Genomic DNA, 18106 nt, shown 5'->3' with positions numbered 1-18106 from the left:
GTGATCCTGAGCCACAATGACCCCCAGTTCCAACGCAACCATTCCTGCGTCCTACATTTACTACAACAGCTCACCGTCTCCTCATTCCCCCCCCGCCAGCTTTCCACAACCGTAACTAGGAAAGCAAGGTCCGATAGTTCCGGCCAGGTCTGGATGGCTGCAGATGAAGGAGGAGGCCCAGTTCCTCTGGCAGCCGCGACCGCACCTGGGACCCTGGTACCATATCAGGACTTACCAGTGGAGCACTCCAACGAACAGAGAAAGCAGTTGATGGTGAGCTGAGAAGTACGAGGATCCGTGTGTGGGTGTTCATTTACGCGCATCTGAAGATCCTTCACTGGACCTCGCAAGCATATTCTTGGACTGATGGGAGGATGTGAATGACTTTCTGTTCCGCCCTGCATTTTACATACATAACGTCTCTTACTATTCGTCGGTCCGTTGAATGACTTACACTGATCAGATGTGCACGGTTGCATGGGCCATTGTGAAACAATTTAGTGCTGCCCCATGGTTTATAGGGATCAGAGTTTGTTGAGACCTCTGTAAATGCACATTCCCCTGTGCTAAAAAAGCACTTCGCGTTCGTCCGCCGGTCAGTGACTGTGGTGAAGTTGGTCAGTTGGAAGGGATAGTAAAAACCAAACACTGTGGGTGAGATGGCAGTCTCGAAACCGTAACTCGACTCATCTCAATCATGATGGAACAGTTTCTTTTGAATATTGAATGTTTTCTCGCTCAAACTCTTAATCCAATAGATACTACTCCAGATTTGTGAAACACCGGTTTCTCAGTCAGTTTTAATCAGTAGTCTTTTTCTTCATTGATTGTCCTTGAGAGAGAGATGAGCATGTGTTATAGACATTATGCTGATGCATGTCGGGTTATCAGATGTTAAATTTATGTACCACTGGTTGTCCCCGCAGGTGATGTACCTTCTCACCTGAAGGAGACGGGGGAGAAAGCTGCTGCTGGGGCTGCCGCGTTGCATCTGGCCATTGCAGAACCCAAGCTGATGTCTGAGTCATTCTCCTCACAGCGAACACTGGGACAGGTGAGAGCCCCACTGCTAGCTAACCCTGATACTCATACGAGGGGTCCACACGAGTTTCTCTTGTTCATGTATACAGCAGGCGCAAATGGGAACGTGACCGGCTCTTTAGAGGAGACGGTACTATCCGATATTGTCCACACAAGAACGTTTTATTTCACTGGTGCTTCCCCCTACATGACCACTTCGGCTTTGGTTCAGCTCACGATTGGCCCTGATGTAAATTGTCGGGTGACTAGGCTACCGCCACCACAATTAAACCTAGCGCACCTGTTCGAGCGTCTGTTTCACGGTAGTCGGAAGGTGTATGCAGCAGTGATCCCGGCCGGGTGTTACGCTAACGAATCTCAGTAGGGCCGCCTAGCCAATGACGGGCGCTCTGATATGTGACCTGGCCGCCACAACCCCAACAGTAACCCATATTACTGCTAAAGCTCTCTATTTCCTGTGACTGAGTACCTCCACTGCTTGTTAGCCAATCCCACTAACATCCACTCCCCGTTCTTTCTCCGACCAGACGTGCCTGCTGACGTTTTGCGTCCGCCACGGCGCCACCACCCTAATTCCCACCCGCTCGTCATTTACCCCCGGAAACCTTCCCGACATCAGATCCAGGCTGCTTCCAAAGCGAAACCCGCCTCGCTGATTTGTGACCGCACCCCCTGTGCCGACCACCAGCCCCTGAATGCAGCTCCTACCCCGTACAACATCCGCACCCCGACTGTCGACCCTATGGCTTGCACAACACTAACTTCTCCCCTCAGGATACCCGTGGACATCGCCATTCACCCTTGCATACAGAACAATGGTACAGGACAGCCATAGGTAGCTACAGGATGTCGTTCTAGTGGTCTCTCCATTATTTGTGTATGGTATATACTATACACAATACAATACATATACACAAGTGTTGTCTGTACTATATAACTGATGTGTATGTATGAGATAGAGAGAGGAGAACGGACTTCTAACATTTGATTCATACTCAGTTTTGTCACCAATAGGGATCTCCTCAAGTGAAAGGGGTAGATGGGAACTCCTCTGCGATATCTCGGCTCAACTGATGGACCATATGCACACCAACTATCAAAGCCTGACACGGCTTTTGTCTGATCGTCTCAACACCCGGTGCGAAGTGTGCCCAGCGATAGTCGATCCTCGGCCGACGCGCTCTCTCTCCGCTCCCCCATCAGTGGGCTGCTGCCCACACGTGGGATCTGTCGCGCTCTCTGTTAGTGACCCCGAGACGCCCAAACAACCACCTCGTCCCTACTGACGACTCATTCCTTCCTCAAAGGAGCTTCCTACTTGCACGATTTCCTCCGTCAGCTCAGTCGACGCACCTCCCATGGGGAGTCATGTCTTTTACTGGGCTATCAGTTAAGTCCACATAACCAAATTTACTCGTTTAGCACCCCTCCGATCACATTTCTGCTTCGAGGCCTTCGTATTGACCTCTTCGTGTATGACGACTGTTGCCAGTGCATACTACTCCATCAGGGGACTTAGATATACAACCCTGAGTCTAAACTGACCTTTTGCTATGACTGTGTTCCACGCCCCACGCCCCGCCTGGCCACCACCATCCTGTTGGTCTGATCGTGCCGTGGGCATGCTGGCCAGCGGAGGTGCTGCGGATGAGGGCACCCATTCCAGGAACACCCCTGGACAGTCATGGGCCTGATCATCTACTCTCTACGATGAATCAGAGGAGCGTAAATCGACAAACACTGGCGGACCGCCTGTCGGCTGTTTGTACACCACCTGTTACCCTATACCAGGCGGTTTCCTTCCAACTGTCGCGGAAAGGCTGATGTAGGCTTTCGCATAGGAGCCTCCGGCGAAGAGCTGTGTGCTTTGGATGTTTTTGAGCTTAAGTCCGCAACTTAATGTTTTAGATACCACTTAACTAATCTGGTCCCGTCTTGACCCGACTTAAATTTGAATCTCAGATTGTGTCGCAGGATGTTGACTGGAACAAACATGCTCACGCGTGTGCTATTCAGGGAAACTGATGTTCGAGACCTCGAATGCACATTTCCCCTCTCTTAAAAGCACTTGCGTTTGTCGCCGTCCAGTGACTGGGTGAGCTTGTCGTTTTGGAGGGAAATAGTTAAAACCATTCACTGTTGGGTTTGAGATGGCAGTTGAAGACACGCATTAGATCTGACTCATCTCAATCAGTGATGGAATAACTGAAGCAAATATGCTCTGATTGGTGTTGTATTGCTATGCGCTAGATCCAGTACCCTGTGGTGCCTGCTTACTGAGCTCTCACTCATGGAATTGTTGACGTCACATTCCATATTTGTGACCTCTTGTTGTCCCGGTTCCAGATTGAGAAGAAGGAGGCAGGGGCCGCAGGCGAGAAGGCTGTTGGCAAGAGGGGAGTTACAGGCGGATCGTGGACCGCCCCCACAGGACCCCTGACTTCGCCCAGCCGAGCGTGGCCGACTGGTCCGAGCAGGAGTCGACTCTCTATCAAACTCCAGTCATGGGGCAGCAGCCCTACTGATGTTAGCGAAAACCCGGCCAGATCACTCTGGCACACTTCCGACACCTGAACACAGACATTAGACCGTGTCAGGCTTTAATTGTGTGCTGAACAAACTGTCAAAGCTGCAATGCTTATAATGATTTAGTGTACTTATACAGGCACTTGTCATGGGGACTTGGAATCAGTTTCTAAAAACAGAATTTACAATTATTAAATCAAAATATTGTTGCAGTTCCTTATGAATGACATCTGATCTCAGAGTGATGATCAGCATGAGCATGTGGGGAAGAGGGGCGGCAGGTAGCCTAGTGGTTCGAGGGTTGGGTCGACAGTGATTCGATCCAGCGACCTGAGCTGACAAGGTAAAAATCTGTTGTTCTGCAACCTGAACAAGGCAGTTAACCAACGGTTCCCTGGTAGGCCGTCATTGTAAATAAGAATTTGTTCTTAACTGACTTGCATAGTGAAATTTAAAAAAGTGATGCAATGTTGCTGACCAATTCATATCAATATATACAATGAGGCAAAAGAGCACTGATACATGTGTGAAACTAGTCTGGTTGCATCTATGGATGTTGGTTACTTTAGTTATTAGTATCCAGCTTCTTCAATGGATTTCAAGAACACGCATGGCTTAACTAGCTACTAGTGCTAAAGTTAGTAGTAGCTACATGGCTTCTGGCCTAGCTGTCCAACATGTAMTTCACTATTTACAGCGGTTGTATTTATACGGATATAGGAAACAATCAGACACAACTTCATAGTTGTTCGTAACAAGGCTTTAGTATTTGTCTCCGCAACTTTTATCTCAAGAAAATAGTAAATTGTTATCTCACCACGAGACAACGCCGTATGGAGTTCTGTACTTCACGGTAAAAGAGAAAGAGAAACGGAAGTGACGTCTTTATATACTGTAAATTCCACCAATCATCTTCCATTTCCTTCTCCAGGATTAATAGTAGAAGCAATTCATAAAAAGGTCGATAGATGGTAGTCAAATCATTTGAGTCTAAAGTGCTATGAGAAAGGGCATAAATTGTGATGGGAAGCAGTTCAAATCCAGTTAAATCTCTAATTAAATACTGTAAAGTTCATGCCAAGAGATCATGCCATCACCCCATATAGTAATGATTGATTGAACGCTTTATAGTCTATTTACGTCAGTAAAATTATAGGTTGCCATTTTGAGGTCCTTTATCTTTGAATATTTTGATGCCATTTCAATTAAGACATTATCCAATTCGGTAATGTTCAAAGGGAATATAAAATCCACTGCTTTCAAATTAAATCAATTCAGGCCACATCATAAGAAAGTGATTAGTTTCAGCCGGTTCCTGCCTGGGATGAAATACATAGTCAGTCAGGAGAGAGAAGAAGAAGAACACTGCAGCCCGCCTGGTTTGCAACCTTCCCAAGTTCTCCCGCTCCTCCGCACAATCCACTGGCTTCCAGGCGAAGCGCGCATCATCTTCAAGACCATGGTGCTTGCCTRCGGAGCAGCAAGAGGAACTGCCCCTCCTTACCTTCAGGCTATGCTCAAACCCTACACCCCAATCCGAGTACTCCGTTCTGCCACCTCAGGTATCTTGGCCCTCCCACCCCTATGGGAGGGCAGCTCCCGGCTCAGCCCAGTCCAAGCTCTTCTCTGTCCTGGCACCCCAATGATGGAACCAGCTTCCCCCTGAAGCTAGGACAGCTGAGTCCCTGCCCATCTTCCAAAAGCACCTGAAACCCTACCTTTTCAAAGAGTATCAAATAATCCCCTTCCTCACCTCAAGGAAAAGTGTGCTTACTCTGCCTGTGATATGTGGTTGCCCCACCTAGCTATCTTAAGATGAATGCACTAACTATAAGTCACTCTGGATAAGTGTAAATGTAGGAAGCAATGAGTCATACAAGACTATATCTATCTATATCTGATGGCTGATAATCCACTGAAAGACCAGACTTCTCTGTGAACTCCCCTCACTCTTTTGATATATCACTGTCTCTAGTTCCCCTCTCTGACAACCTTACTCTGCTTTTATCGGCCAAGTCTGTTTGCGTTACGGATTGGTACTGTACTCACGGCTGTATGTATTACTCATGGTTATGCATGTTATTTTAACRGGGACAACTGTAAAAGTGGGAGAGCAAAGATAGTGGATTGGTGTTTCAAGGAAGATCTGTCCTACTTTGCAAGGAATCTGTGCTGCTAGAKAATACTTTCCAAAGAGGTATTTTAAGAAAACTTTTACCTGACCTCAGTCTTAGTGACTGTGTCCTTGTGCATATCAGCACGTGTCGATTAACCTCTGATCATGTTCCCCCTCTCCCYACACCAGGGAAAGTCAGCTGTGGGGATGTCTACTGCAGTGCCTGTCTCTTCCTCAGGACACATGGGCCCCGGTGTTCTGAGGACATGAGCTGTAGCCTGTCACTGTCTGTTATGTCAATGTGGTGTTGCTTTGGAGAGACCAGTGGGCTATACAACAAATTAGGATCAATGAGTTAGCCAGCTAACTTTGATAAGCAACCAGAAATAACTATTGATCTTCTGGTTCATTATAAAAGCTAAACTTAGATATGTGTTCATTTGTTGAATCAATTAGATCATGCCCATCTCATGCTTGTTTTAATAAAAAATAAAAGCTTAGACTATTTAGGCAAGTCAGTTGGTTTTCTCCTTGATCAGCATTGTAGTAAACCCCTTGGTACTGAGGTTTGAGCCTGACAATACAGCAGCTCAAGGTAGAGACACCCACAAAGGATGATAACATGATGAACCAATGTTGAAGTTAATCTAGGCAAAGATTGGATCAAATAAACACCAGGAATTGTACAAAAATGGGGGGAATTTTATTAACTTAAAAACAAAAACAGGCACAGCATCGGTCTGAGCAAACTCACACACACAAAATATTGACACAAATAACAGACCATATACAATGTAAAGTCACAATATCAAGGACAATAGTGATAGTGATGATAATCGCAAAGGCAAAAATGTTACGGCACAGGACAATTTGGTGGTAAGAGTTGTTACTGTGTTACAACAACAAAACACACAGACAAGGGCTGAAGAACTACCAATTCGCAAGAAAAGTTAATCACCCCAGTCCTTTTACCAGCCGCTAAGGGGCTTGAATGAACGAATATGCRTTGAATTCTAAAGTGCATTCACTGACTGGCATTGAGCTAAGGTTAACTCAGTGTTTCCCCTCTCAATGACTCAAACTACACTCAGTGGCCAGTTTATTAGGTACACACCCSCGTTCACGAAAATGGTTCGCTCCTACAGACAGTGAGTCACGTGGCCGTGGCTTGCTATAAAAAGCAGGCAGGCAGGCAGACAGGCATCAAGGCATTCAGTTAGCAGTCGATTGAACGTTAGAATGAGAAAAACGAGTGACCTATGCAACTTTGAGCGTAGTACGATGGTTGGTGCCAGGCGAGCAGGTTCCAGTATCTCAGAAACGGTCGGCCTAATGGGCATTTCACTCACGACAGTGTCTAGGGTTTACGGAGAATGGCGCGACAAACTAAAAACATCCAGTTAGCGGCCRTCCTGTGGGTGAAAACAGCTTGTTAATGAGAGAGGTCGAAGGAGAATGGCAAGAATCGTGCAAGCTAACAGTAGGCCCACAAACGGGCAAATAACGTCGGGGAACGGCATTTCAGAATGCACAACTCATCTATCCTTGTCAAGGAAGAGCTATTGCAGCAGACCACACCGGGGTCCACTCCTATCAGTTATAAACAAGCGGTTCCAGTGGGCACGTGATCTCCAACACTGGACAATTGAGGAGTGGAAAAACATTGCCTGGTCTGACGAAACCCGGTTCCTGTTCATTCATGCTGATGGCAGAGTCAAGATTTGGCGTAAGCAGCATGAGTCCATTGCCCCATCCAGACTGGTGGCGGTGGTGTCATGGTGTGGGTAAAGTTTTACTGGCGCACGTTAGGTCCCTTGACACCAATTGAGCAACGTTTCCATGCCCCAAATAATTCTGGCTGTTCTGGAAGCAAAGGGGGTCCGACTCGGTACTAGATGGATGTACCTAATAAACTGGCCACTGAGTGTTATGTCCTTTTTCATGTGTGTGCGTAAAAAGCAAAAACAGTTGGCAAACAGTGATTGTAGTGATGGTATTGAGTGAGTAGCCCTGTGCTACTAGTGCACCAATATAGAATGAAGGATTTAAATCAGTTTCTCTCAGCCATCTCTGGTCCTAGAAGCTTCAATAGGACTCTTTACAGGCTCTATACACTGACTATTCCAAACATTAAGAACACCCTTCTAATACTGAGTTGCGCTCACTCAGTGTATATTTTGAATCTGTACAATACTTTTCAATATAAACACATCTCTTTAAAACTGACATGTCATGGGTTTTTATTTTTGAACATGGCACACTGGACACTGTGGGTTAAAAAATATACACGTGTATGGGCTTCCAAAAACGAACTACTCAAAATATTGAATACATAGGCCTATTCATTTATTAAACTAATAACAGAGACAATCCAGGACCATGGCTGTGCATCACTGATATGGATTCCTATATTTAGCTGGGTAGTGTAGATTAGTGCACACCGTCGCAAAATGTTTTGCATTGAAAATCAAACACATTTTACGTTTCGTATAGGACAAGATCASCTAGTCCCTCCGGTTTGCTTTCTTTTTGTGACTACTGAATCTGGCCCATGTAATACAGTGATGCTGAAGCTGCATGTTCATGATCGCGATGTTGTCTCACAATGCTACAGCCCAAAGGGGGCCAGAGTTGCATTGTCTGGGTTCCAATGGCATTGACTAGAGCCAATTATCCATCTATGACTCTGGGATTGACTATCATTACTGGTTAAGATAAAGCACATCCGGTCTACAACACTGCAACCAGAATGGAATGCACTAGAAATGTTATCCCAGTTGAATTGGGTATAGAGAACACCTACTGTACACTATTTTCATATGGCTAAGTATGCCAATGCCAAGTTGCTAGTATCTAATTGTGCAGTTGCAGTATAGAAAATATCAGCCTAGTCTTTTGCTACAATGCACAGCAATATTGTCTTGATTGTCCAAGCTAGTAATAAATGTTTTAGTCAGTCAGTCAGTCAATAAATATCGTATTTCCTTCAGTCAGTCGACAGGTCACAATAATCACTGTGCTGATAACGTAGTCTGCCGGTCATTTGTAAATATGTTGCATGGTTATGGCACTGGGTTGCTTTGTCCAGTCCACTACACTTTTAGCCAGCGGAAAACCTCTTGCTGAGGTAACTAAATCAAAGCTGCCGTTTCGTCTTGGGAGTGGGAGTGTTAGAGAMACCTAGATGTTAGTCATTCACAGTCATAGACAGTGACAATGGGTGACAGTCGGCGACAGTCTCTTGTCACTGGAGTGGTATCCAGAGGTAAACCATAGAAGTCAGTCTGAGAGGGTCTCCCCCATAAAAATAGATCACTCTCTATGGTCTCCCCAGTCTGAGAGGGTCTCCCCCATAAAAATAGATCACTCTCTATGGTCTCCCCAGTCTGAGAGGGTCTCCCCCATAGAAATAGATCATTCTCTATGGTCTCCCCAGTCTGAGAGGGTCTCCCCCATAGAAATATAATTAAATAGATCCCTATGGTCTCCCCCATAGAAATAGATAGTTCTCTATGGTCTCCACACTCAGAGGGGGATGAGTTCAGTTCTCAGCAGTAAGGGAATGTCATTTAAGGTCAGGGTTGACAATGTAAGGACATACAAACATTCACAATAACTCTCTCATAAACATCAACATGTAAAACACACACACCTTTCCCTCTTCCGTGCCACCGACACCCACCTCTTTGGCTTTCCCAAGCTAGTTGCAGTGATAAACAGWCCCTACACMTCCTCCCTCTCCCTCCTTCTCATCCTCCTCACTTTCTTCCCCTTCAAACTGCTGCTTTGTATAAAAACAAGTCCCCACGTCATTCTTCCTTTTTCAGTTCCTCCCTGTCTCCTCTCCTCAGGACTTGAGTCCCATGCGGGCCATCAGTTGTTCGTAGACGGTCCAGGCCATGGCTGCCATCAGAGTCCTCCTCAGAGAGCGTGGCACAGCCCCACGGAAGAAACCCCTCAGACCATGCTCCTGAAGGAGAGAGAAGAGGAGAGTTCAATCACTGTTCAGTTGGTAAATACAATAGTGTGTKCAAGAAGAGATGTTCAGTCGCYTTTGRAGGAACATTTACGTTCAATAAGAAGTGCTTCAAATCCATAGCTATATCTCATGGATTAAAATACCCTCAGAATGGGAAAAATTGGAAGACCAAGAATGGTACCTTAMACACAGGAAATGARTCATGTACTGTATATTTTCATWAAGATTCAGGCCTCACCGTGTAGATGTAGCGAATGGCGTCCTTGGTTGTCCAGTGGGAGGGGCTGACCTGGATGTGAGTCTTCACCACGTCAGCTGGCTGGGTGACCACAGAGGCCAGGACTCCGGCCATCACCCCACAGCCAAAGTTCCCCAACGGGGCATAGGGCGACGAGCTCACCTCTGAGGGAAGAGACCGCACAGAGAATGTCAGACCTACCCAGGCACTAATAGAAAATATGTCATTATTCTGGATTACTCTTAATTCAGTGCAAGCAATACCTCACATGGCGTTTAATAGCTTTTTACACTAACAGACGCCAATGTAAAGAAATCTTGCTGAAGTAACACACKTGACTATTCAGTGTGTCGGTGTGAAATGTTGTGGTCTCTCCCTCTTCCCCTCCTCTCACATAGACAACTGTATCGTCAGGGCAGACGAGTGTGTTTCTCTTACCCGGTGGCAGGGACCTCTTGGCCTGGCTGTAGAACATGACGTAGATGCCAGAGAAGGGGGCGTCTCGGAGCAGTGTGGCCGTCAGCCCGGAGAACAGAGCCCTGGGCCCCTCCGTCTCACACACACTCTTCAGATGCCTCCCAGGACGCTCACGTAGTTGTACCGTCCGCTCTGCGAAACACACCACAAGTAATACACCACATTATACACTACAACCACAGTAGATCACGTAGTTGTACCGTCCGCTCTGCGAAACACACACAGTAATACACACCCATTATACACTACAACCACAGTAGATCACGTAGTTGTACCGTCCACTCTGCGCAACACACACAGTAATACACCCCATTATACACTACAACCACAGTAGATCACGTAGCTGTTACCTCCACTCTGCGCAAACACACACAGTAATACACCCCATTATACACTACAACCACAGTAGATCACGTAGTTGTACCGTCCGCTCTGCGAAAACACACACAGTAATACACCCCATTATACACTACAACCACAGTAGATCACGTAGTTGTACCGTCCGCTCTGCGAAACACACACAGTAATACACCCCATTATACACTACAACCACAGTAGATCACGTAGTTTGTACCGTCCGCTCTGCAAACACAACACAGTAATACACCCATATACACTACACCACAGTAGATCACGTAGTTGTACCGTCCACTCTGCGCAAACACACACAGTAATACACCCATTATACACTACAACCACAGTAGATCACGTAGTGTTACCGTCCGCTCTGCGAAACACACACAGTAATACACCCCATTATACACTACAACCACAGTAGATCACGTTAGTTGTACGTGCCACTCTGCGCAACACACACAGTAATACACCCCATTATACACTACAACCACAGTAGATCACGTAGCTGTACCGTCCACTCTGCGCAACACACACAGTAATACACCCCATTATACACTACAACCCAGTAGATCACGTAGTGTACCGTCCGCTCTGCGGAAACACACACATAATACACCCCATTATACACTACAACCACAGTAGATCACGAGTTGTACCGTCCACTCTGCGAAAACACACACAGTAATACACCCCATTATACACTACAACCACAGTAGATCACGTAGTTGTACCGTCCGCTCTGCGAAACACACACAGTAATACACCCCATTATACACTACAACCACAGTAGATCACGTAGTTGTACCGTCCACTCTGCGCAACACACACAGTAATACACCCATTAACACTACAACCACAGTAGATCACGTAGTTGTACCGTCCGCTCTGCAAACACACACAGTAATACACCCCATTATACACTACAACCACAGTAGATCACGTAGTTGTACCGTCCACTCTGCGCAACACACACAGTAATACACCCCATTATACACTACAACCACAGTAGATCACGTAGTTGTACCGTCCGCTCTGCGAAACACACACAGTAATACACCCCATTATACACTACAACCACAGTAGATCACGTAGTTTGTACCGTCCACTCTGCGAAACACACACAGTAATACACCCCATTATACACTACAACCACAGTAGATCACAGTAGTTGTACCGTCCGCTCTGCGCAACACCACACAGTAATACACCCCATTATACACTACAACCACAGTAGATACGTAGTTGTACCGTCCACTCTGCGAAACACACACAGTAATACCACCCCATTATACACTACAACCACAGTAGATCACGTAGTTGTACCGTCCACTCTGCGAAACACACACAGTAATACACCCCATTATACACTACAACCACAGTAGATCACTTAGTTGTACCGTCCACTCTGCGCAACACACACAGTAATACACCCCATTATACACTACAACCACAGTAGATCACGTAGTTGTACCGTCCACTCTGCGCAACACACACCAGTAATACACCCCATTATACACTACAACCACAGTAGATCACGTAGATTGTACCGTCCGCTCTGCGCAACACACAGCAGTAATACACCCCATTATACACTACAACCACAGTAGATCACGTAGTTGTACCGTCCGCTCTGCGAAACACACACAGTAATACACCCCATTATACACTACAACCACAGTAGATCACGTAGTTGTACCGTCCGCTCTGCGCAAACACACACAGTAATACACCCCATTATACACTACAACCACAGTAGATCACGTAGTTTGTAACCGTCCACTCTGCGAAACACACACAGTAATACACCCCATTATACACTACAACCACATAGATCACGTAGTTGTTACCGTCCACTCTGCGCAACACACACAGTAATACACCCCATTATACACTACAACCACAGTAGATCACGTAGTTGTACCGTCCGCTCTGCGCAAACACACACAGTAATACACCCCATTATCACTACAACCACAGTAGATCACGTAGTTGTACCGTCCGCTCTGCGAAACACACACAGTAATACACCCCATTATACACTACAACCACAGTAGATCACGTAGTTGTACCGTCCACTCTGCGAAACCACACACAGTAATACACCCCATTATACACTACAACCACAGTAGATCACGTAGTTGTACCGTCCGCTCTGCGCAACACACACAGTAATACACCCCATTATACACTACAACCACAGTAGATCACGTAGTTGTACCGTCCACTCTGGAATACCTACAGATTACCACGGGTTGGGGTCGGTTCCATTTCAATTGACTGAATTGAAATGGAATTGACACCAATGCTGAATACAAGAGGAGGCTGCTGGGGGAGGACGGCTCATAATAATGGCTGGAATGGAGTCAATGGAATGGTATCAAACACACGGTTTTCATCGGTTTGATACCTTCCCATTCACTCCATTCCAGCCATTATTATGAGCCGTCCTCCCCTCAGCAGCCTCCACTGACTGAATACTTACTCAACACCAACAACTAGCAACATTTAAACACTAAACCAGATAGATATCCAGCACCACTGGAAACCAACGGAGCGCCATTAATAAACAGATGACACATGTAGTCATACAGATGAAGAAACTAGCAGGCGACATAGTTCCATTAAACATTTGTAGTCGTGACACATCCTCTATCACAGCTAGATGCTCGGTCCTTATAAAAACCAACACGACAGCATTTATTAAAATGCAGATAGAAGCGTTTAGTTCCCAAGGCAATCAGCTCTCCCGTCAGATAACCTCTCTCTCCCCTCTCTTTTCCCTTTATCGCCCCCCCTCTCTCTCTCTGCGGTAGCAGGCTGCTAATTCTACCATCATCCTCCCTCTAATTCAATCTCCAGCCCACAGACACCAGAAATATCCCCGCCTATCTGCTAGTGCTTGTTCTATGCTATTACTGAACCACCAACTCCTCCCCTTCCTCCTTTGTTTACTTCCTGACTTCATTCTTTCTTTCCTCTCTCACACACATTCTGATTCTGAATCATTCCTCATCTTAATTCATACATCCTTCCACCCCTTTCCCCCATCCATTCATGCCCTAATCCATCCTAAATATACATGGCTGTAGCAACCATCACCTCATCCTTGCTCCTCTCCCTCCACCCCCTCCTCTCCATCCTACACCATTCCCTCAGTCTTTTTCCATCCTTACAGCTGTAAACAACCTCTCGCCCACTCAACCATGCCTTAATCCAGGCTCCTCCCCCCTGCATCGCTCCATCTTTTATTGTAGTCCATCCCCATTCACAACACCGAGAAGAAGCTCTTCACCTCGAAGCGTGTCTTGATGACGGTGACAGGCAGCATGCAGACCCCAGCCAACAGCCCTGGCCCCGGCCCCCAGCAGCACAGCCTCCCCAGCGTTAGGGGCCCGGCCCTCCTGGAAGTAGTGCTGCTTCAGTGAGTAGAAGGTAGAGAAGTAGATCCCTACGCCTGGGATACAGCGCACAAACGACTGGGGAGAGAGAGAATGAGTGTGAGGAGAGAGTGTGTGAGGAGAGCGAGAGCGAGGGCGAGAGAGAGCGGTCAAGATTTAGATTGTTTCTACCTTCAAGAAGAATTCAGCTACAATGGCGAAGTGGATAAAGATGTCGGAAATCAGATATGACATCCACTGATTTTTTTAAACGGTGGAGAACGACATGGTTCAACTTTTTGGGGTTTTCAAATTGCCGCCGTCTTGGAGCGAGAATTGGAATCATGTACACTGTGCTAATGAGGACATGACAAAAGAGTCAAGGAGAGCAATGTACAATTCGGTAAATGCGCAAACAAGGCATTTGTGATAAGTACATGAGGCCGCCATCATTTATGCACCTCTGCCATTGTTCACACAAAAGAAAACAGTTGTAAAAAAATATATAAATAAAGTCCTGTCTTTTTTGGAGACCGACATGATCTACTAAGAAAGTCTGGTTCTTAGAAAAAAGATTCACTAAACCAAAGTGATACACTAAGCCGGACTTTGTACACAGACTGTGTTAAAACAGGGAAAGTAAACCACAAGATGAACAGGGAAGCCAGACTGCTTCGATTAGATTCTCACCGGTGACACTCCCTTCCACAGGCCCAGGAAGCTCTCTGTCCGAATGACCTGGACAAGCACTGTCATCATCCCCACCTTAGGAGCTCTGAGACAGGAGATAAATACATGGTTAAACACAACATTCATTAAGATAAGAGAGTGGATACTTGAAAATAAGCAAAAGTCTACAAACACAGATTCACCTGTAGATATGTTCCCAACACGTCTTCGGGGGTCAATTCTAGTGAGGAGTTGTTAGCATGGAAGTGTGTCTAATTAGCATATATGGGTCAAATGAGGGGATTCAAACTGTCTGAAAGCTACTGAAGAGGGATTCTACACTGCAGTGTGTGTGTGTCTCTCTGTGTGTTTGTATCAGTGTTTATGCAAGTATACATGCACGTGTGTGTGTGTGTGTGTGTCTCTGGCTCTTTCTGTTCTTACGTGTGTCCCTACAGACTAGAACTGGGATGATAAACCCAAAATTACCGACACCGGCACTTCGAACTCATACCGAAGCAATTTTGCCAATGTCTGTAATTTTCGGGGATTACACAATGTTCCTGTGTGCATTAAACAATGGCCTACAGAACGGCACAGCATATATGAAAGCAAAAAGGCATAGAGAAAAGCATCACGCTGCCGGAGCTCAACACTTTCATCTATGCCGTTTCATTCGAGCCAATCAGAGCCGTGTTCTAACCCAAGCTTCCAACACCTGTTGTTGGCAGTTCTCCCAAGTGATGTTGCGAGTAGCCTTGTTCAAATGAACGGAGACAAACAAACTGCCGTCCCAGAAATCCAAGAACAATCGCTGCCAAAGAAGGATGCTGTGTCGGTTGTTTGGGCCTATTTTGGTTTTCAACCTAGTGACATTGAGCAGAGTGAGGAGATGCGCTTGAACTGTCGCACAACTATAGCAACCACTTGAGGTAACACCAACAACTGTTTCCACCATTTGAAACACAGGCAGGTAATAGAGCATGACGAATGCTTGGCGAAGAAGAATTAGGTAGAGGCCAACAAGCGTCATGACTAGGGCTGTTATGAAATGTTGTCAGCAGTTGATTGTCATGCAAATAACTGCCTGACTAATGGTAATTGACTGTTAATTAACATAAACGTGTTTAGCATTTCTGGCTACCACGCATAGCCTACAAGCCACTGATGCAGACCTTTGGAACATCTACATTTTAAAAGTCCAATAAATCCATTTAATATTGCTTACAGCGTTACAATAAATCCATTTAATATTGCTTACAGCGTTACAATAAATCCATTTAATATTGCTTACAGCGTTACAATAAATCCATATTTATTTTAGGCAGGTCTAAAGAAACATTATGATGTGAAGAAAATGTAGCCTGTTTAAGAAGAACAGAGTGACTTAAAGGGACAATGAAGCGCAGAGTACCGGCCATTAGCAGAAGTTAACAAGTTTGGTAAGCTATCAGCGGCATCAGAGTGCAGTTTTGGAGCCTAGTTACCGTGACTCAACGGTCACGTGGAATTTGACTGCCGGTGTGGCGGTAATATGGTCACTGTAACAGCCCTAGTCATGACAAGAGCAGTGCCCAGGGACAACAACCCAATAAGGAACCGTTTGCACACACAACTTACTATGCAACACACACTAACAGATGGAATGAAATGACACATGGCATAAAGTACCACATCGCAAAAGAAGATGGTTCACAATCTGGACAAGAAATACAAAATGTACAAGAAATGTCATGGCAAAATAGCATCGAGCTGAAACGGGTGCAGAGCACTATTTCGCAACAACAACTGCTATGTGATGCAGTAGGACGGTGAAGCCCTACATGTCATTGCCACTGCACTACATCGAAGCTGTGCAGCAGGTGCTTGTAGACTGCCTACTTTGCAGTCTAAAAGTCCATTGTGTTTGGAGCAAATAACATGCTGCAATTACCAAACACCAATAGACTAATGGAGTTTTAAATACATTTACATATAAATCAGTCTCATGTCTTTATAAGAAATGAATGCATAACTAAATGAATGTTTAAAATACAGGTCTCTTTCTGTAGCAGCGTTACGTCATCTTTTAAACGCTGGATCACCTGGTAACCAAATAACTTAATAATAATATATTAGGGCCATTTCTTTGACACAGTACATAGGGTGCAAATGGAGAGTAACTGTGCACCTCCCCAAATAATAATTTAAAATCGGCAATAAAAAATAAAAAAAGTTTTTATTGGCGATATGGATTTTTGTCCATATTGCCGAGCTCCACTACATACCCAGGCTTCATGTTGTTCTGCAGGGTCTGAAGGCGCGTCTTGACCAGGTCCAGAGGCTGGAAGAGCAGCGTGGAGCAGGTGCCGCTCAAGGAGCCACACATGAAGGCCTTGAGAGCTGGATGCGCCTGGGGGGGGTCCTCCCCTCTTTTTCTCACCCTCTTCTCTCCTCCCATCTCCTCCCTTCTCTCTCCACGGCCCCCCCCCCCCCCCCCCCCCCCCCCCCCCCCCCCCCCCCCCCCCCCCCCCCCCCCACCCCCCCCCACCCCCTCCCCCCCCCCCCCCCCTCCCCCCCCCCCCCCCCCCCCCCCCCCCCCCCCCCCCCCCCCCCCCCCCCCCCCCCCCGCCGCCCCCCCCCCCCCCCCCCCCCCCACCAGGCGCATCCAGCTCTCAAGGCCTTCATGTGTGGCTCCTTGAGCGGCACCTGCTCCACGCTGCTCTTCCAGCCTCTGGACCTGGTCAAGACGCGCCTCAGACCCTGCAGAACAACATGAAGCCTGGGTATGTAGTGGAGCTCGGCAATTGGAACAAAATCCATATCGCCATAAAAACTTTTGATTAATTATGCGATTTAAATTATTATTTGGGGAGGTGCACAGTTACTCTCCATTTGCACCCTATTTACACGTGTCAAAGAAATGGCCATAATATATTATCAAGTTATATTTGGTTACCAGGTGATCCAGCGTTTAAAAGATGAGTAACGCTGCAACAGGACCGTATTTAAACAGACTACAAGCACCTGATGCGCAGCTTCAGCTTCAGCTAACTTATTGCCAGTCCTCACCAATACAGACAATATGAGGAGACTGTAGGGAACTGGGGAACCACAAAAAGAACACTTCTGACAAGCATGAAAATACTCACTCACCCAGTAATCCAATTTAGTTATAATGGTGATATACTGCTTATCCATGACAGACCCTAGCTCCTGTCTGATGAATCTTAGTTATGTTGATTGGGGAAGAAGTACATTTGACTTCATAATCTTCTGTGATAAACGGGGCCTCTAGCATTTCGCTACACCTGCAATAACATCTGCTAAATATGTGTATGTTGACC

At 46.2% G+C, this 18106-nt stretch overlaps 1 protein-coding gene across 1 annotated transcript in view; it reads right to left on the bottom strand.

Moving 5' to 3' along the window:
• Window positions 1–9430: 9430 nt before the first annotated feature.
• Window positions 9431–18106, bottom strand: part of LOC112070865 (mitochondrial glycine transporter B-like) — a 13201-nt gene continuing 4525 nt past the window's right edge. The window contains 8 exon segments of the mRNA XM_070439158.1: window positions 9431–9653; window positions 9901–10064; window positions 10339–10471; window positions 10474–10509; window positions 14027–14074; window positions 14076–14210; window positions 14802–14886; window positions 17048–17172. Coding sequence (XP_070295259.1) covers window positions 9531–9653; window positions 9901–10064; window positions 10339–10471; window positions 10474–10509; window positions 14027–14074; window positions 14076–14210; window positions 14802–14886; window positions 17048–17172 — 849 coding nt within the window. The 3' untranslated portion in view covers window positions 9431–9530.

The sequence above is a fragment of the Salvelinus sp. IW2-2015 genome, unplaced genomic scaffold (assembly GCF_002910315.2).
Source record: "Salvelinus sp. IW2-2015 unplaced genomic scaffold, ASM291031v2 Un_scaffold1441, whole genome shotgun sequence".
Lineage (NCBI taxonomy): Eukaryota > Metazoa > Chordata > Actinopteri > Salmoniformes > Salmonidae > Salvelinus > Salvelinus sp. IW2-2015.
Note: the sequence above shows the minus strand (reverse complement) of the source record. Positions and strands in the feature narration are given on the sequence as shown.